The following is a 24,887-nucleotide window of genomic DNA, read 5'->3' as shown; positions in this document are numbered from 1 at the left end:
TTGTCTGCTGACTTAGATTTGGTAGTGGGTTGCGGGTTGTCATCTTTAGACGCTTCTGCAGCGCGTTTCGATCCGGAACTCTCGTCGGAAGGAGCCGGTCTTTTCAGGTTAATGCGGCTGTCCGTCTCCATTGCATTACTGGTGGAGGGTATGGCGCTTAGCGTGGTGGATGAAGGCGCACGGGGTACTGGCGTAGGTTTTACGGGTGGTTGCAAAGATCGAAATAGACTTTTCATTTCTGTTATTTCCCGTTGCATTTGCGCAATGGTTGCGTCTCTGGACTGTATTTTAGCTAAGAGCTCCTTCTCCCGAGCGGTGTAATTCTGGGAAGCCGTATCCGGCCAGCTCACCTGCTTTGAGCTGCTTCTGCTCCTGCTCCTGCTCGAACGCTGCCGTCGGTCCGTGCTTCCCTGCCTCGAACTGGCGTCCTGGCTAGATGACAGTGGTGGGAAGGAGGACGACCTGTGGCGCGTCTTGTTTCCTCGATGGTGGCTCGACGAATGGCTACCGGCTTTGTCTCTTGAGCGCGGCGTGTGTTCGGACTGCTGGTCGACTTCATCGTTCAGGTTCTTGTGTTGTTGCTTGTGTTTGGGGCGGCGTTCTACAAAGCGATGTTTGCAGTTCCTGCTCCCGGTGTTGTGGGCTCCTTTGCACACAATGCACTTCGGCGTGCAGGTGTGAGCTTCCCCCTCGGCTGGCGGAAGGTGTCCTTCACCGCACCTGCGGCAAATTTCAGTCCTGGGCTTGTAGCAGACATCCGCCCGATGGCCGACTCTTCTGCAGTTGAAACAGGTTTCCACCTGCTCTCTGTACGAGTGTACGCGGAAAGTACTCTCCCAATAGTAGATGGCGTCTGGAGCTTTCTTTCCGGCAAACGTCACCAGTATGGACATTGACTGGCCAAGGCGACGAGCATCCACCACCGGAATCCCTTGGTTGCGCTTCAGGAATCCTTGTCGCACCTCGTCGGGAGTTCCGCCGTCATACGCATAATAAATGACGCCTCTAGTAGAGTCGTCCGGCGCTGACACGTACGATGTCACTTCGTACTCTTTCTCGCCCAACTTGAGCCGTCGCAGGTTACTGTAAACCGAAGCCCTGAGCTTATGCGGTGTGCTTATCGTGAAAGTGTTGTTAACTGTGTTAACACGAAGGCTGTCTTGTTCCAGCACCTCTTGAAGCGGTAGGTTAACCGCTATGCAGGTAGCTCTGAGAAGGTTGCGTGGCGCGACGGTGCGCAAGTCCATGCCTCTAGGCCTAACGACTACTTTATAGTCGTCTGCTGGTAGCCGTGGGAGCGGTGCCTTTCTACGTCGGGTAGGTGGTTTCCTCCGATTTTCGAGAGGAGAAGGTTTGGACTTGCCTTGGTTATGAGGAACGCGCGCGTCCGTCAGGTCTTGGCTCGCTTGGCCGTCTTCCTTCGGGCCACGGCGCCGGTAGCGTTCTTGCAGGTTTAGTACAGTCTGCCATCCTCCTTCGGCAAGCTGCTCCGGAGTAACGTCTTCACCCTCTACGGTGTAGACCATGATGCAAGTATCCTCGGTGACTCGCGAAAGCGAGCGCGGGTCCCGGTGGCTCGACACCGGCGTTTGGCCTAACGTTAGGCCAAACGCGGTTCACCAAGTGCTGGTACTTAAAGTTCCGAAAAATGGATTGTCAGTGGTCGTACCAGGCGAAATCCGGTATCGGTTGGCATGGAACACCCTTCCGAATCTTTAACACTGTTCACAGGGCCAAAGTCACAGAAATGTGACAAAAACTGGTCGCGAGGCCAGAGCCTATACGGCGCACGTCCGCACAGCTCGGCGTCTTGGTTCGATTCCTCCTTACCCTCCCGTCTCAAAGGAGCTCGGCACAAGAAAAAATTCTTAGGTGATCCTGGCAGTAACTACCGCGCTCCTCTCAAAGAAAAAAGAAAATATTGCGCATGCATTCTGCCCTAAGAAGACTCTACAAAATTCAAAGGCTTTAAGGAAGCAGAAACGCGTTATTATCGCAGATGTCCGAAACTGTTGTCATATTTCGTCATGTTCGGAAACCGTATGCCAGAAGTAATGTACTGCCGCGCCACGTAGGTGCAGTGGTTAGGGCTCTTGAATGCTATGCCCTAGGATGCGGGAGCGAATCTCGGCTACGGTGGCAGCTTTTCATTGGAGGCGGAAATCGATGAGCCGGTGTGCTGTTTGATGTCAGTGCACGTTAAAGGACTCAGGTGGCCGAAATTTCTGGAGTCCTACACTACGGCGTCTCTGATAGCCTGAGTCGCCTTAACAAGCGTCCGGGTGTTGCACAGCAGCAATGAATCCGGACAGAAACGCATACTTCTTGTGACGCTTTTAGAGCAGAGCTCGCTAAGTGAGGATCAAGCTGCATGATGTCCGCGAGCAAAGGCAGCCCATCTAGAATGTGACCAGCTTGTTCGTGCCGCTAAGCCAACCTGGGGATTGGTGGAGGTGACTGTATCCGCGAAGTAACTCTTTGTCTTGCACCGGTCTGCTAGTGGCCAGACACAATGCAGCGGAAGCGACGGCCGGCAACCGTGCGGTATCATGGCTTCCGACGAGTCCATGAGGGGAGGCGCACGTCCGCCCTAATTTCATTGTCTCCACGGCGGTCCAGGATATCGCGACGCTGATGGCGGTAGCAACTGTCCTGCGGATGGTACGCCATGGCCCATAAGTCTCCACGTCTTGTCTCACATCGTTTCTTTCACCGTACTGTGTGCGCGCTCGCGCAGTTATCAGCGATCTGCCAGCGTCAAGTGGCCGGCTCGGATCCGTTGACAGGGGACTATCTTGAGGGACAGGAAGGTGGATGGGGGGGGGGGGTGGCTATCTTGAGAGCCACTCAGTCACGCGACTGCGCGGCGTCGTCTTAGTTTCCAGCTAAAATATATACCCACGCCCAACGACACGCAGAGCAACGCACACCCTGCGCTCTTCAGTGGCATGTAATATATGCGACGGTAGGCAACCACGAGAATCAGTCTGTTGCGAATAGGTTTGACAGCGGAAGGCACAGTGTTGCGAAATGGTTGGGCTCTTGACCAAAACGGGCCTGTGCTTGATGCTCGTGCTACCTATCTTGGGGGCACTGGCAGAGGAGGGCCGATTCTTCAGGTAAGTGTATCTGCTGCAAAGACAGTGCCTGCTTGGCGAAGGTGCAGTTTCGGGTAGGAGCACTCAATAGTGAGTGATGTTGGCACTGCTTCTACTTGCAAATCTGATGGAAACAGCGAACCAACCGATATGTCTCTCTGGTTGATTGCTTCCCTCAATGGTAAACCAGTCAAATCTGCTGGAATTGCTTAATGTCCTTTTTAAGAGTTGCGCCCGGTAGAGTTGCGTAGTGCATGACTACGGTTTACGCGGAGCATCGCTGTGTTTAATGTTACTGAGCAACAGCACAGCGTTTTGAAAAATAAAAATTGTAATGACGCGAAAAGGGATTCCACGTAAGTTTCGCGTTTTAGCAATCAACCCGTCTTTTTCTCGGCGAGACTGCTAGAGTACCAAACATTTCATAATAGATAAAGCAGATAGTGGATTATTCTGCATGGAGGCCATGTCTATATTTCAGTATTGTTATTTTCAGAATACCTGCGCAGGCATTTAGCAATGGTAAGTCAGATTTTCGCAGCGATAGCTGCACTTACTTGTATGTTTGTAAGACTGATGCATATTAAATTTTGCTGAAACAACTTTAAGTCTGCCATACGAAATGGTGCACTGTAGTACGCGACTGCTGCTAGAAATAATAAAACATTATAGAAAAAATAAAATGGTATTTCTATAATTGTAATGCATAAAACCCTCTAATAGGATTGTTTTAACGCTGAGATGTATGTGGGTGAATAGTAGCAAAATCCTCGTGAATGTGAAATGTACTGTGTCGCTACAAATGACAGCGCCGTACTAGAATGCGCTGGAAATGTGATCTATAAAAACGCTTTGAGGTTTAGCGACCGGTGTAGCGTAGAATCATTTTCTTGCCTCCAGAGGACGGGTCCACCTTTTTTTAACTTTGGAAGTGGCCGCTGTTTGGACTGAAAAGCACTTCATTTACGATGAAGCACTGACAATAGAAAGAAATGAACTGATACAAAATTAGCCTCGAAACGTAGCGTTCTTCTCAAACCATGTTTGTCGCATTTGAAGCAGCGTAAAAGCCACACAATTACTCCTGAGTGGACTAAAGCCCTCAGCGTGGCCTAGCATATAACAATAAATCTGTGCAATTGCTCAATACAGGCGAATAGTGCGCCATGCAATAAAATAAGCAACGCGCATATTTATGGAATGGGCTGTTCTAAAAACGCCTACGTATAAGAAATCGCATTAATCTGTCTCTTCAGACGTTTCAATACCAAAATATACCACGAAGATATGCCTTGCTAGCTTTGTTATCTGCGGAAGGCATCTTATGCACAGGCATGTCTTATATGCCCAAAATATTGATAAAAACGACTAAGCTGGTTTCTGGTTTCTACAAGCGAATAAGCTGGTTTCTGGGAAATTATAAGTTGATAGCGCATCACATTCTTTAAAGTCTATTCTGTCCACAACGACGTACACTGTCCAAAACAACAAATGAAAGTATTTTAAAATGCTGGAAATAGCCAAACAAAACCAAAAATTCAGTTCTCTGGGGATGGTTCTTCGCGCGATGGGACGTCACAACGCTACTCAAAACCAGTCTTGCGCGCGTTGAGTACCTGAAGCAGCGACTGAAAACTATTCCTTTCTTTATACTATATGCCTAGCTGAGACGAATTAATGCAAGTCTTATAATTTTGTTTGTGCAGCGGCAGCGGACATTAAAGTTCGGGCAATACTTGCGAAGTCTCAATGCTGTGTTCCTTGTACAAATTGTCTGAACAGAGTGCACAGAAGCGGCAAAATGTAAAATCGAATTACGCAGTAATGAATGTCGCATGGCTGCGCAATTATGGCTGAAATAATCAGGAGCGAAAAAAAAAAAACCCGTACAGATATAGGTTTTGCTATAATACTGTTTAGGGGGAGTATTTATTGGAACGTGCGCTGCGATGGGCGGAACTCGGCACAAACACTTCAGGGGCCGTCCAGCATCCATGCACTCTGTCTGCGTCATCGTATTCTAGAACACTTCGTCGTTCCCGCGTTCCTCGGCGGTCGTCGTCGTCTCTGAGCACACTACTTCATCGGTCACGTGTACCCCGGTAACACTGTCCCCCCTGCAAAAGGCAACGTCTCGGTTAGGCGTGCGGGTCACATGTACTCTTCCGGAAGATGGTTTAGCGGACGGTGACTTTGGGCGGAGCGGTGTAATTTCATAGGTTACGTCAGTCACTGGGCGTAATACACGATAAGAACCTGTGTAGTGCGGCAGAAGTTTTTCACACAACCACTCACGACGGGACGGAAGCCAGAGCAACACCAGAGATCCGGGACGATTTTGAAAATCACGGTGGTGAGCGTCGTAGCGGCGTTTTTGAGCTTCTTGAGAGACAGCTTGTGATGAGCAACCTGGCGAGCGGCATCGGCTCGAGCGATTGTATCGTTGTTGTTAATGCTGTTGTGGCTGTAGGAACAAGGAAAAGAAAGTGCGCGGGCCTGCTACTGGCTTCGTAGCTGAGCCACCTCCGCTGCCTCGCGCAGACAGGAGAGAGAAAAAAAAAACTGATTTATTTATAGGAAGGGAAGGGCGCGGTAACTGTCTCACTTGATTTCTGTGGACACCGCAACCGCGCCGTAAGGGAAGGGAGGAAGATGGGAGTGAAAGTGGAAAGAGAGAAAGAGGAGCCGTAGTGGAGGGCTACGGAGTAATTTCGACCACCTGGGGATCTTTAACGTGCGCTGACATCGCACAGCACACGACGCCTCTTCGTCTCGCCTCCATCGAAACGCAGCCGCCGAGGTCGGGTTCGAACCCGGGTACTCCGGCACAGTAGTCGGGCGTCTTACCACTGCACAACCCCGGCGGTAGACAGAAAAGAAAATAGAAAAGTAAGAAAAGGAAGAGGGAGAGAAAGACGCGCGCCGCAACAACAGCCGTCGTCTACCACCAAAGCGGTGGCGGGTGCAATGATGGCCTACAACAGATAAAAATTCGGTGGCAGGCAAGCCCCCGCCCTGTACCATCCCCATCAGGGGAGTCTCTGGCATAAGTAGTGACGAGGCTAGCGGCGGAAAGCAAAGTGTCGAAGGGCAGTAAGGGGTCTCTTCCAAAGAGAAGATAGAAGGGAGAGCACCCAGCAGTATCATGGCGCGAACAGTTGAATGCGAAGGTGGCAAATGGCAGGCTAATGTTCCAGTCGCGATGACCGTCGGATACGTACATGGCGAGTATGTATGTGAGTGTGGGGTTAAGACGTTCCGTAAGGCGTTCGTCTGAGGGTGATAACAATAATTGGTTCACAGGAAGGGAAAAGCGCAGTATCTGTCACATTTTAGTGGAGGGCTGCAGTGTAATTTCGATCACCCGGGGATCTTTAACGTGTGCTGACATCGCACAGCACACGGACGCCACTTTGTTTCGCCTCCATCGAAACGCAGCCGCCGCGGTCGGGTTCGAACCCGGGAACTCCGGCACAATACTCCCCAGTTGTGCTGGGACAGGTGGGTTACCGCCGCTTGAAGCGGGGGCCAGCCCCAGTACTCCCCAGTTGGGCTGGGACAGGTGGGTCACCGCCGCTTGAAGCGGGGGCCAGCCTGCCACATAATTTTTATCTGTTGTAGGTCGTCATTGCACCCTCCACCGTTTCGGTGGTGGACGACGGCTGTTGTTGCGGCGCGCGTCTTTCTCTCCCTCTTCCTTTTCTTCTCTATTTTGTCTTCTGTCTGCACGAGGTAGCGGAGGTGGCTCAGCTACAGAGCCAGTAGCAGGCCCGTGCATTTTCTTTTCCTTCTTCCTGCAGCCACAACAACAACAACAACAACCGGCACAATAGTCGGGCGTCTTACCACTGCACCACCCCGGCGGGGCGAGGGTGATAGGCCGTAGTGAACTTGTGACGAACGGAGCACGAACGAAGTATTTCGTAAACAATTTGGGTAAGGAAACAGCGGCCACGGTAGGTAAGTATAGTTGACGGGGAGCACCATGGTGGAGTATGACGTCGTGAAAAAGGAAGTCAGCAACGTCAGTGGCGCAGCTGGTTGGAATGGCGAGGGTGATCACGTACCGCGTGGCATAATCGGTGGCCACAGTGATGCATTTGTTTCCTGACGAGGACTTCGGGAAGGACCCTAGGAGGTCAAGGCCCACTCAAGAAAACGGTTCTGTTGGGATGGAAATCGGCTACAGGTGTCCAGGAGGCAAAACAGGGGGTTTCTTCCGGCATTGACAGAGGTCACAAGCGGCTACATAACGCTGGACCACGCCAGAAGAAACGCTGGCGCACGCGGTCGTATGTGCGCGAGAGGCCAAGATGACCTGCTGTAGGGACGTCATGCATTTGTTCGAGAACGACAGAGCGTAGGTATAGTGCTCTGGAATCTTCTAGAGCACTATAGTATGCGTTGGGGGAACGACCGGCAAGTGCACAGTGCCATCAGGTCGCATGTTGTGGCGGTACAGCGTGTTCCCTTGCAGGAAGGGCAGGGCAAGGGTAGAGTCACTGCTGTCTGCTGAGGCGGTCGATGAGATAACTGAGGGTTGGGTCCAAGCACTGCTCGTCGGCGATGTGGGAGAAGTCGGATATAGAGAAGACACAGAGGTCCGACTCATGGTCTGTAGGGGAAGGGGGACCGACGGGACAGCGTGACAGCGTGACAGGCAGTCTGTATCCTGGTGGGGCCGACGAGATTTGTGTACAACGGAAAAGGTATGCTCCTGCAAGTGTAGTGCCCAGCGGCCGAGGCGGCCAGCAGAATCCTTGAGGAAGGCAGCCAACAGTAGGCGTGGTGTTCAGTCATAACAGTGAAGGGTCGGCCAAACAAGTAGGGTCGGAATTTTCTAATGGCCCAAACGAGAGCCAGGCACTCCCGTTTCGTAATAGAATAGTTCTGCTCCGCTGAAGATAGGAGAAGACTGGAGTACGCAATCACGCAATGTTTGCCGTGTTGTCTCTGGGCAAGAATGGCACCAATCCCGTGGCCACTGGCGTCGGCGCGAAGTTCTGTCGGGGCAGACGGGTTGAAATGGGCTAACATAGGAGGATTGGTGAGAACAGCGGTGAGGCTGGAGAATGCATTAGCCTGCTCTGGTGCCCAAGAGAAAGAAACGCCCTTCTTCAGCATATTTGTGAGAGAGCGAGTAATGGCTGCAAAGGTCGGGACGAACCGGCGAAAATAAGAGCACAGTCCTATAAAACTCGGGACATCACGGGGTGAACGGGGAGATGGAAAAGCACTGACAGCGCGAACTTTGTCGGAATCAGGCTGCACGCCGGTGGCATGCACCAAATGGCAAGCACTTTAAGTTCGCGGTGACCAAATTTGCACTTCTTTGAGTTCAGTTGAAGTCCGGCACGGCGGAAAAGTGCCAAGGTAGAAGAAAGGCGACAGAGGTGGCTTTCAATCGAGGGCGAGAAAAAAAATCACGTCATCCAAGTAACATAGACAAGTCGTCCACTTGAAGCCGTGGAGTATAGGAGTCTATCATCCGTTTAAACGTGGCAGGGGTGTTACAAAGTCTAAAAGGCATGACCTTAAATTGGTAAAGTTAATCAGGTGTGACGCAAGCTGTATTCTCGCGGTCTTGTTCGTCGTTCGTCAACAGAGATTTGTCAGTAGCCGCTACGAAGGTCGATGGCGAAAGTAGCTCCATGTAAACAATCCAAGGCATCATCTATTCGCGGAAGCGGGTAGACATCCTTCTTTGTGATCTTGTTCAAATGTCGATAGTCGACGCAAAAGCGCTCACTGTTGTTTTTCTTTTTAACGAGCACGACAGAAGATGCCCAGGGGCTTTTCGAAGGTTCGATGATATCGTTGGCCAACACCTTGTCGATCTCCTGCTGGGAGGACTTGACGCTTAGAAAGGGACACGCGATAAGGCCTCCAATGTATAGATCTTGCATCGTCGGCGTCAATGCGGTGAGTCACAACTCATGTTTGACCCCGAAAACCGGTGGCAAAGCAAAACATGCCAATGAAGGACAACAAAAGGTTGTGCAGGTCCTGAGTGTGCTCGGGGCTGAGGCCAGAGGCAATCATCGTGGAAATAGGCTCAGTAATTGTGATGGGAAATACGGGTGCTTGAAAGACGCTTGAAGGTGGGCCAGGCATAAGAGCAGAGATGGTGCAGTCTCTTAGAGGGGACAAGGTAGTAAGGAATATTCCTTTGGCGAGAACTTGGGGCGACAGACTGAAGTTCAGAATAGGAAGGTAGGTGCTAGTCTGGGTAACGTGTACGGTGAGGTGGGGAAGAACGACGTTGCGGTGAAGAAAGACCTTGGTGATGGGGCAAGTAACATAGTCATCGTCAGACACGGGCGGGAAATGTGACAGAGGTAGGTAAACAGCAGAGTCGGGGGGGGGGGGGGGGGGGCAGGCGAACGAACTCGGTGGAGCGAAGGCGGGCTGCAGATTGAGGATGATCTGAGCAGACAGGTAGGTCCAGGAGGCCACTGGAGCAGTCGATAAGGGCAGAGTGGGCAGTTAAAATGTCAAGAGCGAGGATCACATTGTGAGGGCACTGGTTGAGGACGGTGAACAAAACACGGATGTGATGACTGGCAAGGGTGACTCGGGCAGTGCACAGGGCAGTGACGGCAGCTGTTCTGCCATTGGTAACACGAAAGGTGGGCGAAGCGGCAGGTGTCTACTTTTTTGAGGCGATGGCAAAAAGATGAGCTCATGACCGAGACTTGGGCACCAGTGTCAATGAGGGCAGAGACAGGAACACCATCCACAAAGAGGAAGAGGAGACTACAGGGCGAATAAATGGGCAGTAGAGGATTCCCAGGTCGAAGTACCAATACAGCGTCACCTCCGGGAGCTGCACTAGCTAGTTTCCCATGGAGAGGCTAGTGGAGGACGGTGAGGAACAGCGGCGAGGAAGAGGCGAATGGGAACGGCGGGTTGGCGGGGAGGGAGAGCGACTGGACGCAGGAGGAACTAGGTGGAGCGGTCTCGGTACGGGGCGACTCATAACGAGGGGAGAAACGGCTGGGGCCATAGTCGGAGTAGCGGTCAACCTAAGTGAGAGGTCGAGGTAGTGAGGAACAGCGGCTGCGGCAGTGGCGAGAGATATGGCCAAAACGCGAGCACGTCAAGCAGATCGGTCGATCTTCAGTGGTATGCCACTCATCAGGATTGCGGTATCCGTAACGTTCCGTGTACGTGTTGCGGAGCGTAGCGGAAGCGACCATGGGAGGGACAGGGCTCGAACTATGGTATTCCACGGTGCGGCAACAGGGGACGCCCAAGTTGGCAACCGCCTGACGGATGACGGCTTCAATAAAAGATATAGTCGCTAGGTTGCCGTTCGAGAAGGGCGGGTAGGATGCACCAGGAGCGAGTGCTTCCAGTTCACAACTCAAGAGGCGAGTCACGTTTTCAGGGTTTGAAGGCTGTCTTAGGGTCGGCAGATCCTCGCACGTGGAGCTAGAGCCGGTGTTGAGGAGCCGGTCGAAGAGGTGCACAATTCGTCGGTGTTTGGCCTGCTCGAAGCATCGACAAGCATGTAGAACGGAGTCAACCGTAGATCAGTCCCGACAGAGTAGAAGAATAAATGTATCGTCGGCTATGACTTCGAGGATGTGCCTCACGTTATCAGCTACGGTCATGTCTTTATCAACTTTACGGTACAGGGCCAAAACGAAACGTCTCGGATGTAGGTGATGTAAGGCTCGGTAGATGTTTGGGCCTCGAGTGGTCAGTCCCTCTTGGCGGCGAGCTGACGGCGAACGGGCTTTCTGAACAGGTCACGGAGTTTTTCTTTGCAAACATCCCAGGAGGGAATATATGCTTCGTGTGTTGAGAACCACATGCGTGCGGTGCCGGGGAGGTAGAAAATGACATTGGCCAGCATCAGCGTGGCGTGCCACCTGATCGGCTGGCTTACATGCTCATAAAGCGAGCACCAGTCCTACACATCCACCTCATCTGTACCACATAATGGGCTAGGATCACGGGGGTGATAGTTGGCGTTGCAGAGGTAGATGGAGCCGCGTCGGTTGTTATCGTGACGGTTCCGAAGTGACAGTCACTGCGGAGATCCAGCGTGAGATCGTCGCGAACCCGCGACCTCCACCAAGGTGCTACGGAGAAGTATATATTGAAACTTATGCTGCGATGAGCGGAACTCTGCGCATACTTCAGGGGCCGTCCAGCATCCATTCCGTTTGCGTCGTCGTCTTCTAGAACATTTCGTCGTTCCCGCATTCCCCTGTCGTCGTCTGTGAGCACATCACTTCATCGTTCATGCGTTCCCCGGTAACAATATGTTTACTTCGCAAACGCCCCCGAGATGCCCCCCTCCCTCTTTTCCAGTAATTCTGTCTTAATTTCTAGCTCCTAGTGCAGATGCATTCACCTTACATCAGCTATACCTTAGCCACCAGGCTTTGGGGTAGCGTTTTGTGCCTGCCTTGACATCACGATGAATAACACATATTCTATAAACTTCTGCCCAATATTTTTTTTAGATGTCCCATATACTGCTTGCAAACCATCGCCTTGCGAATATTTATTATATAGCTGTGCATTCTAAGGCACTGTCATCTCGCTACTAAAAGAAATGACGCCTCCTCTTGATTGATTGTCGAGCGATTCCTTTCCGAAATTTTCTTCCACCTACACCTGAAGGTCCACTGTACGCATCTTTTGCATCCGAATATCCAAATTGATCCAGTCAATGTCCTCTGCTTTCTGATTTCCCAGTTCAGGTTTCCAATAATTAAGCACCCACACCCAGAGAAATACCGAAGAGTTGAACGGCACGCAGCCTGAATAAATAAATAGAAAACATGAAGAATAGCGTCCGTTTTTGTACTTTTTTTTAAGGCGATATTTATTGCCTTAGGGCATCAGTAGGTTATGAGATGAAGGATGAATAAATGATTAAATGAATGGAAAAAGGTTGGCTGATTTTATGAAGTCCAGAAGTGAGCGATGATGAGGTCCCTGCGTCCAAGTGACGTATGAGGCAGGATTGGTTGCTGAAAGGCCAGCTATTCTCAGGTGCCGGATTCGTGTTGGCTTGAGTGCTGGGCAGTCCCACAGCAAGTGGTGGATGTCGGCCTCGACATCTTCGTTGTTACAGATCGGGCATCCTGGGCGAGGATATAAGTGTTGGAAGTATGACCACGTCCTGGTTACTGCTGGTGTAAGGGCAACACCGACCCGGATCCTCCTAAGCGCAACCTCCTCTGCATGGGTGAGACCGCGGGGAAGGGATATCGCACACGGAGGGATAAGTGCACGTGTGCGGCGCCGGAGGTGCTCCTTTCTTGACAAAAGGAGGGTAGCGTCGTCGACTTCGAGAAGCCGTGGGATTGATGCGTCTTGGTTCACGAGGCGGGTTGCAAAATCAGCTTGACTTTGGGAAGGCAGCAGATCCCGTGGGACCCACTCAATGCGTATTGACTGTGGGATGCGCGCCGCAAGCTGGTGGATGTCCTGGCAAATTTTTGGGCAGCGGCTGACACGTCGGAGCAGACGTACTGCTTGAAGTGCGTCAGTGCGGATGACAATGTGGGCTGTAGGGAGCATGGTTATAGAAGTCACTGAGCAGAGTGCCTCTTGAACTGCCACAAGCTCAACGCAGAAAGATGTAAGTGGTTCCGAAAGCTGAAACGTAGTTGTCTGATTCAGGCTAGGTCTCCGTGGACAGTGGATTGCCGTTTTGGCTTCACAGCCTTGCAGGCTTCCATCTACGTACACTACTATGGAATCTTGAGGCAGGTTAGTATCTTGCTCTTCAAAGCTCTGGCGTAGCAACGATGCAGAGTTGGCAGACGTCGGTCTGCGGATGTCAGTTGGCTTGTTGTCTCCTAACTGTATAAATTTCCAGGGAGGGAGAACTGGCGCAGGTGGCTGAAGAATAATGTGTGACGTTGCATACGCCCTCAGTGCTTGCGTGGAATGTGACAAAGTGGCCTTGAGTCTGCGAGCATCTCGGCGCTGCTGCACCAGTTCATCGATGGTGTTGAGCTGCGCATTCTCCTGTAACGCTACGACCGCTGTGATTCGTGGAAGGCATGTTATAGTCCTCATAGCTTCTCGATTTACGACTTCAAGGCGATCCCATTGTGCCCTTGTAAGATGCTGGAACTGGGCCTGATAAACAATACGGGGCTGCAGAACCGCCCTCACTAACTGGCGTGCAACAGACGAGCCAGCGCCACCCGTTTTAGGTGCAATTCTTCTTATTAAACTTATAGTTTGAAGTGCTTGCTTTTTTGCCTGAGAGAGCCAAGCAGTCGCTGATCCTGATTGGTGAATTGTTAAGCCCAGAATTTTCAGGCTCGAACTTTCTTGTATTGGGGTGCCTGATAGAGAGAGACGAATTGGATTTGAGGCAAGTTTACGGCGTCCCCAGCGGTTGGCGACTGACGTGTATGAAGTTTTACACACTGAAAGTTGAAGGCCAATGGAGGATGCGTAATCAGAGGTTACGTCTAATGCTGACTGAAGGGCGGCCTCTTGAGTGAGAAGATCATGGTGAGTGCTCCATACCGTGATATCATCTGCGTACTGCAAAAACTTGATTTCAGGGATATCATGTAAGCGCCACGCCAATGGGATGAAAGTAATATTGAATAACGTCGGAGACAATACTGATCCCTGGGGCACGCCACGTAGTGAAACGAATGAACCAACAGTGTCACCGCTGAGGCGTATTGCAAATTTTCGTCCGTCCAAAAATGATGCGACAAAAGTGCGTAGTCTCGGAGGGAGATGGAGCATGTCAATGGCATTCAGGATTGCAGCATGACTGATGTTGTCATATGCCTTTTCAACATCCATTGCTAATATGATGACAGAACTGCTGAGGCCAAGACAGCCAACCCGTCCTCTGAACCTATGTATGGACGAAATCCAATTTGAGCAGGGTGATAGAAACCGTGCTGTTCAAGCCACCAAGAAAGTCGTGTGGCTAGCATTTTCTCTGCGAGCTTGCAAAGCGTTGATGTTAAGGAGATTGGTCGCAAGTTGGCGAGGTCCGTTGGAGGCTTCCCAGGTTTGGGAATAGGGATCACGACAGCGGTTTTCCAGCTCTCGGGTACGACACCATCAAGCCACACTTTGTTTATGGTGTCTAGTAGTTGAGGAAGTGCAGCAGTACTGAGGTTCTTGTAAACCTCATATTGAATTTTGTCCAGGCCGGGCGCTGTTTTCCGTTTCGCATCGTCAATTGCAGCCAGCAGCTCGCACATCGAAAAGGGGCTCGCAATTCCATCTGCGTCGGCAGCAGATGGTAGTTTCCATGCGTCTGCAGGTATACCTGCCATATTAAGGTTTACAGCTGAAGGAGGCAGTATATCGTATTTTGGGAAAAATTTTCGAGCAGCTTCTTTTGCGAAATCACCCGGCGACAGATTAGCCGCAAAGCATGCTGTTGCTGCTGCGTCAGTAGAACGACGACCATGTTCCATTGCACGAAACGTTCGCCAGATTGAGGCATTCGATGATTTATCAGAAAATTGTTCACACCATGCATGCCACTGGCGTCGCGAGAGATCGCGTTCATATCTCCGAGCCTTCGCGGTAAGATAATTCAGTCGTGTACGTGCCTGCCCCGAAGTAGGGTCTCGCGTAGCAGCCAGCTCAGCTTGACGGCGGGTTGCCCACAAGTTAAGCAGGCCGAGATCTGGTGCCGGTCGACCTACATCAATCCAGGTAGTAGTCGTAGCGCTGTTTAGTGCTCTCTGTATACGGTCAACAAGGAGTGACGGCGAGTCTAAAGACATACTGTCGAGACATGAGCGAAAGCTGTCCCAGTTTATCACAGAACATTTGCGGCGTAAAGGGCGGAGACGGGAGGGATGGAGACCGATGAAGATAGGGTGGTGATCACTTCCCCAGCAGTCCGGCTCCATGTGCCATGAGGGAGTTCCTGCGCCCAACCACCACGTCAAGTCTGGAGCATAGGCAGCACTATGTATGTGACGCACAGGCCGTGTTGCTGTCCCAGGGTGATTAAGCAGAACAAAAGGGCATCAGTGAAGGCGTCCCGCACACGCCTACCACGAGGGCTTGCAGTCGGATACCCCCAATAAAGTCGCCTCCGACTAAAATTAGACACCCGGGGTATTGGCGACGAACACTTAATAACCAGCCAAGATTAATACGGGAAGAGGCGCCTCCAGTTGGTCGAACGTAATAAGAAACAAGAACAACGGTTCCTTTCAGAAATTTCGCAGCAACGGCTACTACCTCTTGGTATGATGTGCACCAGTTTTCGAGAGAAAGGCGTACATGAGGAATACTCGTTTCAACATATATCGCCGCCTTTCCCGGGGGAGAAGCAGTCTGCACGCGACGGTCGGTCATTGAAGGAGACACGTAGCCGCTGAAGCCAGGAATAGATGGCAAGGCGTTCGTTTCCTGAAGTAACATAGCCCACACCCGAAGCTTGTTAAATCGCAGTCGGGTCCTGAGCTCGGCAACCTTCGTGGAAATGCCTCTACAGTTCCACTGTAGTACACCAGGACGACCGGATTTCGCCATTTTTGTGTGCTAGTCCAAGCGCTTCTTCTGCCAGCGATCTTAACTCTTGGCTGCCCGCTTTTTGTACTTGCCCGCAGAACTTATACCCTTCTTTTTCATGTAAATATGTTTTCTCAAAGTGCCAGTAAACTTGCTTGTATATATTTTACCAACTTCGAAGATTCAATCCTTCATCAACCCGGAGTCTGAAGGCCGGGTCGACTTAGTCCCAGCGTCACGACAGCTTCTGCCAGCGCTCTTAACTCTTGGCTGCCCGCTTTAATGCAGAAGCATGGTACCGCCCTCTACCCTGCCTAAACGGAGGAGTGCGTTACAATGGGACATGTGCCTGTCCTCCAGGATTTTATGGACTACTCTGCGGATTTCGTAAGTATATATCTAGCTGCTGAAAATTTTATTTTATTTTATTTTATTTTTTTACAGTATACTGCAGGCCCTTTGGTGGGCCCAAGCAGGAGGGCCAACAATAATATTATTACATTAATTATACACAGTTAGAACACAATAATCATGAGAGCCAGGGGTAGAAAAATCGAACATTTTGTACAATAATCAAATGAAAAACTTCAGTGAAATCGGCAGTACAAGGGAAATAATTTTTTTTTGTTATTTACAACACACACAAATATTCAAAGCAACAACACAATAACAGGTTAGTCAAGGTAGTCAAGACTCAATTAGGTCAATCGAGTCGATTGCACTATTGGAGATATTTTTCGTCCCGTTTGTCCCCCATTTAAAACGCACCTGTAATGACCCGATTGGATTCGAAAGTCGTAATCTGTGGCTGCATAGCTTGGCATCGCTTGCCCGTAGAACTAAGTACAAAGGTGCGACCGGGCAACTTCTGCAGGCGTACTTAAATAGCTGAGTCACAAAGACAGCATCTTTGACGGGACGATATGTCTCCAGACCTTTATGAGACCTTTATATATATATATATATATATATATATATATATATTGTGAGCGCAGTGCGCGAACTTCACCTCTTTCATCTGTATAGATCCATCATCATCATCATCATCATCGCTGACTACTCACTGCTCGGAGCGTCGCGCGCTGTGTGCCAGCTGGTTATAGAAAAGAACAGACGTTCGTGCAAGTGCTACCTTACAAGATATATATATATATATATATATATATATATATATATATATATATATATATATATATATATATATATATATATATATATATATATATTGTATATACTGTCACGTAGTGGTGACAATGCCGTTGGCAACAAATGTGGCGGCTTGAACTTCACTTGAAAAAAATTAGAGGGTCTCTTAGATGTCTCTTAAGAGGAGAATGGCGAAAGCCTATCCTTCCTATCCTATAATTTGCCTCCCATTGTTAGCCTCTTGTCGGCATTCGTTGGAGTGCTACATATAACTATAATTGGTTTACAGGAAAGGAAAGGTGCCGTATCTGTCACACTTTCTGCGACACGTGCATGTGCGTTTGGACGGTACACCATCGCTCCTGTCGCGTGGCGTTCCTTGTCGCATGTTCAAGTCTGGGATTGCAGATGGCAGGAACGCTAGACAAGATGAGACTACTTCTATCGGCGTTCGTTGCAGTGCTACATATAATTATAATTGGTTTACAGGAAAGGAAAGGTGCAGTATCTATCACACTTTCTTCGGCAAGTGTGAGTTAGGACGGTACAGCATCGCTACTGTCGCATGGCGTTCCTTAATTGGCGCGTTCAAATAGGGCCATTTCTTTACCCTACACCACCTACACCACTGCAGCAGAAATCCATTGTAGGTATAAAAGATTTGCTACACTGGTGTAGCTGGTGTAGGTTAAACATTATGTGGCATTGCAGATGGCAGGGACGCATCCCGCCTCGGCCAATCAGAACACCGCAAAAGCGGGACACACTTTGTCCAAGACAGCATGAGCCATTAAAGGCTTTCACCTTAACATTCTAGAGGGCTTTTTGGACCATTTCAACCCGACCGCGGCTGCTGCGTTTCGATGGAGGCGAAACGAAGAGGCGTCGTGTGCTGTGCGATGTCAGAGCACGTTAAATATCCCCAGGTGGTCGAAATTACTCCGTAGCCCTCCACTACGGCTCCCCTTTCTCTCTTTCAAATTTCAGTCCTACCTTCCTTTCTACCCTTACGGCGCGGTTCAGGTGTCCACAGAAACAAGTGTGACAGATACTGCGCCTTTCCTTTCCTGTGAACCAATTATTATTATTATTATTTTGGACCCCTAAAGTGCGATGAGGCGAAAGCCGTTATAGCGCGTTGGATCGAAGCCCTCCACTACGGCACCTCTATCTCCCTCTCTTCTTTTACTCTCACCTTCCTCTTTTTCTTTATGGCGTGGTACATGTGTCCGCGGAGAATTGTGACAGATACAGCGCCTTTTCTATCCTGTAAATCAATTTCGAACGCCGCTGATGCCTGCTGCTGTACTAACGCCTCCTAGCGAGACATCTGGGTCTGCTTATGTTTGCTGTAGAGGAGATGGTGAAGGGTGGCTGTTCCTAGCCCTACGGGGCTGGGACGGTAGGTCAACGCCGCTGGCGGCGCGGTCTAGCCAGCCACCGAAGTTTTATCTGTTGTAGGCCGTCATTGCACCCGCCACCGCTAAGGTGGTGGACGACGATTGTTGTGGCGCACGTCTTTCTCTCCCTCTTCTTTTTCTTTCTTCTCTACTTTCTCTCTACTGTCCGTGCTGAGCGAAATTATTCGTAGCCCTCCACTATGGCTCATCCCTCTCTCTTTACACTTTCACTCCCACCCTCTCCCCTTCCCTTACGGCGCGATTGCAGTGTCCACAGAAAACAAGTGAGACAGTTACCGCGCCTTTTTCTTCCTATAAATCAATCAGCGGAGGTTAAAGATACCCAGCCCCGCCGGGGTGGTGCAGTGGTAAGACGCCCGACTACTGTCCCGGAGTACCCGGGTTCGAACCCGACCTCGGCGGCTGCGTTTCGATGGAGGCGAAACGAAGAGGCGTCCGTGTGCTGTGCGATGTCAGCGCACGTTAAAGATCCCCAGGTGGTCGAAATTACTCCGTAGCCTTCCACTACGGCTCCTCTTTCTCTCTTTCCACTTTCACTCCAATCTTCCTCCCTTCCCTTACGGCGCGGTTGCGGTGTCCACAGAAAACAAGTGAGACAGTTACCGCGCCTTTCCCTTCCTATAAATAAATCAGTTTAAAAATAAAAAAATAAAATAAATCATTTAAAGATACCCAGATGGTCGAAATTACTCCGTAGCCCTCTGTCTCTCCTCTTTCTCTCTTTCCACTTTCACTGCCATCTTCATCCCTTCCCTTACGGCGCGGTTGAGGTGTCCACAGAAAACAAGTGAGACAGTTACCGCGCCTTTCCCTTCCTATAAATGAATAAATCTCTCTTCTGTCTGCACTAAAGCCCGTCCGCACGAGGCAGCGGAGGTAGCTCAGCTATAGAGCCAGTAGCAGGCTCGTGCATTTTATTTTCCTTCTTCTTACAGCCACAGCGACAACAACATTCATTCAGTTTCATTCATTCATTCATTCATTCATTCATTCATTCATTCATTCATTCATTCATTCATTCATTCATTCATTCATTCAAAAACAACCTTTATTCATACAACAACGTTGCTGTATGTGCGGCGTTCGAGGAAGCGGCAAATGAAAGGCGCTGCATGGACACCTGGATGGGACGCCCGGTGGGGTAAGCTTCGTATATCGATGAATCACCTCGTGACATTATGCCCTGTCGTGACGGTACATCGCGCGCCTTGTCGAACACAACCAGCGTTTCATTGAACACATCGAAGTTCATCGGTGTTCTATAATTCGTTGACAGGAAAGGAAAGGGCGCAGTATCTGTCACTAGCGGAGTCGCGCTACCATCTTCACGGTAGACAAGGGGAATTATGAAGCACGTTTATATATATATATATATATATATATATATATATATATATATATATATATATATATATATATATATATATATATATATATATATATAATTTATTGTCGTTTCACCCAGCACGTCCACCAATAATGTAGAGTGGATACACACACACAGAGTAGATGTATTTACGGATATTTACAAAGGGGTAGCTGACCAGAGGAACAACTTCAGGCCAGCGGCGCCCAGCACGAATCACACACACTTCGTCGTCCTCACACACGCGAGCACAGAACTTTGTCCTCGTCGTCCCCTGAAAATATATGCAGTAGAACCCCTTTATAATAAAGTCACTCGCACCGGCAAAAATCTTTACTATATCAGGGTCTTTACTATATCAGGTGTTGATAATGACATAGCCCTGAAGATGCTGCCTGTTAATTAAATGGCTACTTACTGAGTACGTTCTGTTGCTCAATGAAAACAAAAACTCTAAAATACCTTCTACACCCCTCTCTTATCAACTCTCTGTGCAATTTTCCTTTCTTCAGGTATAAGATATTTTTGTTTGCACATTGTGGGAGTACTGCATGAAGGCAACGTGGCTACGAATACAATTGAACTTGATTTCATGTGAAAGCCAAAGCTTTGCATGAACACTGCATCTAACGCTGTTTCTGTTTTTTTTTTTTTTTAAGAGATGGTAGATTGGAAATTTGGCGACAGTCAAGCACCGCAAAACCGCCAACGCCACACCTCGACTCGGAATATCGCCACACCCAGAGACAAGCGTTAGCACTGGCCGCTGTGAATGGCAATTGATTGATTTCTGAATGTTTTCTGAATGTAATCTTTCGGCCCCTCAATCTGCAGGTGCCCTCTGCTTGCATCCAGGACTGTGAAGAAACTTGCGTTCCCTAACGCGTACATCACAGCCTCGGTTGACTGTGAAGGGTGCGCAACCGTAGGCGTCAGTGAGTTGAGCTTTCGATAATCAACACACAGCCTGACTGAACCATCTCACTTCGGCGCTAGAACCACTGGGGACGCCCAGGTACTTTCCGAGGATCTCACAGCGCCGGTATCAATCATGGCTACACGGACGTGAAGTCAGTCCGCGAGTTCCTGCAACAACTCGTGGACTGACTTCACGTCCGTGTAGCCAGAATAGGGGGGGGGGGGGGGGGCTCTACATTTATCCGCGGACGCGAGACTGTCGCCGCTGCTGCGGCTTGATTGGCGCTTGCCACCGAACCGAGCTGACTGGTTAACACCGACAACACTTCAGTTATATGCCTCATCAGTGCGGCCGCATCGGTAACCACACAGGCTCTACCGCGTCCCTTACCTGACTTCCGGACGCTCTGGCGTTCGAAGCAGCCTCAGTTGGGCGCCATTTGTGGCCGATTCCTCTGCCCGAGGGACACACGAACTGGCTCGAGGCGGGTCGTGTAAACATAGGGGTTTATTCTCACATGTCCGGAGATCAGGGGTGGCGCATCGGTGGTCGCGGGAAAGGCGCTCCCTTCAATTGTGGCTGGCGTGGACCCCACAACGGCTAGTGTATGCCACAACCTGATCTTCAGACGCAGTGTTGCAAAATAACCGCACTGATGCCTTGTCCACTGGCGTCAGTATGAAGAATGGTGGGAGCTCTCTCATCAAAATGCTGAAGCACAGGAGTTGAAGGGAGTGCTTGCGTGAGGTATTGGAAGGCCTGTTCACACTCATTGGACCATAAGAAACGTGCGTCAGACTTCAGGAGATTGTTAAAGGGGCCGCAATAGAAGCAAAGTTTCGGATAAAACGTAGGAAGTACGACGCCAACCAGAGGAAGCTGCGGGAGTTCTTTCTGGCGTTGGGGTCGAGAAACATTATTCCCAGCTGCAGATTTGTCGGGATCGGGCTGTATGCTCGCCTTGCTAACGAAATGGCAGAGAACTTTGATGGTTTTGCTTGCGAAGTGACATTTTTAGTGTTGAGCTGAAGAACGGCTTATGCCAGACATGTGAGAACTTCTGCGAGACGTTGCAAGTGCTGGGCGAAGTCCGACGAAAAGATGACAATATCGTCTGGATAACACAAGCATATCTTCCCTTGCATTCCTCGAAGCACGGTGTCGATCATGAGCTCGAAGGTGGCTGGAGTTGGGCGCCCGTAAGCATTACATTAAATTCATAAAGGCCATCGGGGGTAGCAAATGCAGTCTTGTCCTTGTCGGATTCATGCACGGGAATTTGCCAATATCCCGAGCGCAGGTCGAGACTCGAGAAATACTCAGCTTCTTGAAGGCAGTCCAATGCGTCGTCAATGCGAGGCAGCGGGTAAACATCTTTGCGGGTTGTCTTGCCGCAATCATGAGTTTCGCCGATGTCTGTCCGAAGCCGTGGGTCCGCTGTCGCGGGAGAGATTCCGAAGGGGTGGCCAAGGTTATTTGTGACGATCGCGCAGGCGGCCGCACTTCGGAAGTGATATAGGAACACATGGAAACGGGCGACGCCGTCGGTTCGGTCCGTTCCGATTCTCGGAAAAGTGGCACTTCGAGGGTGCCGCGAAGGAGGCAAGCCAGAGCAATTAAAAAGCACAGCGTAGCGCAGTGGTTGTGGGTTCGGCGCTAACTGCTCTGTCTCTCGGTTTGAGGGGAACGGGCGCGCGGAGGCCATAAATCGCGGCGAAACACGGGCTGGGGAGAATTGCGCGGCAGAAGGAGCTGCTGTCGGTATCATGCTCGGGAAGAAGCCTGGACATACGTCCCTTTGAAATCGCCGCCCGCTCGCAACCGACCAGAATGTTTGGGCCTTAGGTTTGTGTGTTGTTTGTTTTGGAAGCGCTACCGTCGGCGCTGTTTGTCTTTGTGACTGCTGGTAACCGCTTGCGTAAGCTGAGGGAAGATATTGGAGAGAGTAAATCGAAGATGTGTGTGGTAATGCATGAAAGGTATAACGATGATAAGCGGTGCTACGCACCTATTTCGTATTTGATTAACTATTAAACTCGGCCATATCTTTTTTTTTCTCTTGAGTCTGCGGCACTCAAAATGGCGGCTGCAAAGCGTCGGAGCTCGGCGAGCTCTTTGGAATCAAGCGAATTTGCGTCAGGAGCGGAAAACATTGCTCAGGTACTGTATACATGTTTAAGAGTCGCTGCTGGCGTCGAATGGGCCAAAAGAGGCAAATCGCCTATTTTATTCATGCTCGTTGTCGCGAGATGCTGCTTTATCAGTTTCTTTGTCCCGCAAGATGCGTCGAGAGGAATCTAGAAGATTCCTGCTGCTCGCGTGTGTTTCTGCAATGTTCCAGATTACGCCAGTCACGGTCTGCAGCTTTATCTCGATGTTTCCTTGCCGTCTTTAAATTGAGCGTTGGCGCGTGCGACGTTCATTATCAGTGCTACGACCAGAGAGCACGTTTGTTGCTATCGCCGCCGCCGATTATCTGAGTTTCTTTGCGGGCGCAAGTGAGTCCAATAACGAGTGGACGTCAGTGCGATTACGCGTCCTCTCTTCCGGTGTTTACGGCCTTGTTACCACCACGTGACAATATATATATATATATATATATATATATATATATATATATATATATATATATATATATATATATATATATATATATATATATATATATATATATATATATATATATATGTAGTGGCTCTGCCAGCGCTCTTAACTTTTGGCTGTCACTTTAATGCAGGAGCATGGGCCTGCGCCCTACCCTGTCAAAACGGAGGAAGATGTTACAACTGGAAATGTGCCTGTCCTCCAGAATTTTATGGAGAATTTTGCGAATATCGTAAGTATATATCTAGCTGCCGAAAATTTTGGTTTTCTCATGGGGATTACTCTATTGGAGATATTTTTCGTCACGTCCATCCCGAAATTTAAAACACACGACACCTGTAATGACCCGATTGCTTTGGAAGTCGTAATCTGTGGCGGCATATTTTGGCATCACTTGCGCGTAGAACTATATACATTAGTGCAACCGATCAACTTCTGCAGGTGTATTTAAAAAGCTCAGTCAAAAAGTATCTTTATGTACACATATTCTAGATAGTGGCTCTGCCAGCGCTCCTAACTTTTGGCTGTCTCTTTAATGCAGAAGTAGAGGAGACCTACGCCTCACCCTTCCAAACGAAGAAAAATGTTGCAATGGGACATGTACCTGTACTCCAGGATTTTATGGACAATTTTGCGACTATCTTATGTCTAGCTGCTGAAAAATTGTTTTCTCATATTGGTTGCACTATTGGAGATGTTTTTAGATATTCTATTAAAAAGACGAGCATCATTTATGGGGCGACGTTTCCAGATTTTTATGGTTGAAGCACCAAAGTAAATATATATATGGGGTGCTTTTTTGTAACTGTATACAGATCATTATTTTTTAACTCTGCAAGAGATAAGTCAGTGCGGTCTGTGCAGGTTGATTGTACGGCAAGGCTGACGTTGCGTGCGTGATATAGCGCAGTAATTAATAACCAAATAACTATAGTTAGCTAATGATTTTTTTTAAATTTTTGATTTCAGGTTCTTGAACTGCAACAAGAAAATGAAGGCCGCCAACAGGAAGCGGGGAACAGTTTTTAAATTTCCTTTATAGGCAATACAGTTCGAGATATTTAGCGTAAAAACTCCATTTCTAGCTCGTCAAGCCGGCTTCCCTCAATGCAGATGTTTAAAACGGGGTCGCGGTGTGTGGTATTCTCTCGGAAATAAAGCGCACTGCTTCCACGGCATTAGCTCACTGACGCCGTTTCCCTTCCACACCGCCCTTCCAGCCACCGTCGCCGCGACTCGGAGCACGTTTTCAGCTGAGCAAAGCAGGAAAGTTTTGGCATGCTTGTTCCGAATAATACGAGCAGTGATCCTGTGGCCAATAACATTATTTCTGTAATCGGCAATCGAGCGGGAAAGGAAGAATTCGTTCGCCATTGGATCAGCAAAACCTGCAAGTCGCCTGCACTTGAATATCCCGGTTCGTTTCGATTTCCTCGCCTTCTATTCGCAATTGTGTCACAATTTTATGAAGTGGTCGAGTGTGAAATGTCACACTTGCGAAGACCGCAATGTTGTATGAAGTGGTTGAGGATGCGCATGTCGGTGCTGCTTGCTCTAGAAACGAAGAGCGAGGTGTGTATTGAAAGTGGGCTCCGAAACGGCAAAGTGGAGCAGCAGGTGCGCAAAACCCAACGTATACGTTATAGTTAAGACGTTCAAACTGTCATTTAGATTGCCGTCGCTGCGTCAAAAACGCCGAATGGACTGCACTGCTTTAGCGCATTTGTTTGCACGAATTTAATTGCTTGCCGGCAAATAGCAGATGCGAGGATAAGCTGTATTCAATGGCGGCTTCTGTTTTCGATATGCGAAGATATACTACTTGGAAATACACTTGATTTCAGTTTTCG

At 49.5% G+C, this 24,887-nt stretch overlaps 1 protein-coding gene and 1 long non-coding RNA gene across 2 annotated transcripts in view; one reads left to right on the top strand and one right to left on the bottom strand.

Annotated features, from left to right (window-relative positions):
• The window catches only part of LOC146199179 (uncharacterized), a 51,728-nt gene that overhangs the window by 15,581 nt on the left and 11,260 nt on the right, over window positions 1–24,887 (bottom strand). The gene's annotated exons all lie outside the window — the stretch shown is intronic.
• LOC146199180 (uncharacterized) lies at window positions 2,882–24,215 on the top strand. The gene is made up of 5 exons (XM_084592731.1): window positions 2,882–3,119; window positions 3,595–3,620; window positions 15,870–15,968; window positions 23,171–23,269; window positions 24,007–24,215. The coding sequence occupies exons 1-5, from the start codon at window positions 3,031–3,033 to the stop codon at window positions 24,012–24,014; spliced, it is 321 nt and encodes a 106-aa protein (XP_084448857.1). The 5' UTR covers window positions 2,882–3,030; the 3' UTR covers window positions 24,015–24,215.

This window comes from Amblyomma maculatum, chromosome 2 (assembly GCF_055883805.1).
Source record: "Amblyomma maculatum isolate TAMU_Amacu chromosome 2, ASM5588380v1, whole genome shotgun sequence".
NCBI lineage: Eukaryota > Metazoa > Arthropoda > Arachnida > Ixodida > Ixodidae > Amblyomma > Amblyomma maculatum.
This window is presented reverse-complemented; position numbering and strand designations above follow the sequence as displayed.

Coding starts and splice junctions, on each gene's coding strand:
- LOC146199180 (XM_084592731.1), top strand. CDS start 3,031: ATGGTTGGGCTCTTGACCAAAACGGGCCTGTGCTTGATGCTCGTGCTA. Junction 3,120..3,594: donor GAGGAGGGCCGATTCTTCAG/GTAAGTGTATCT, acceptor TGTTATTTTCAG/AATACCTGCGCAGGCATTTA. Junction 3,621..15,869: donor TGCGCAGGCATTTAGCAATG/GTAAGTCAGATT, acceptor GCTTTAATGCAG/AAGCATGGTACCGCCCTCTA.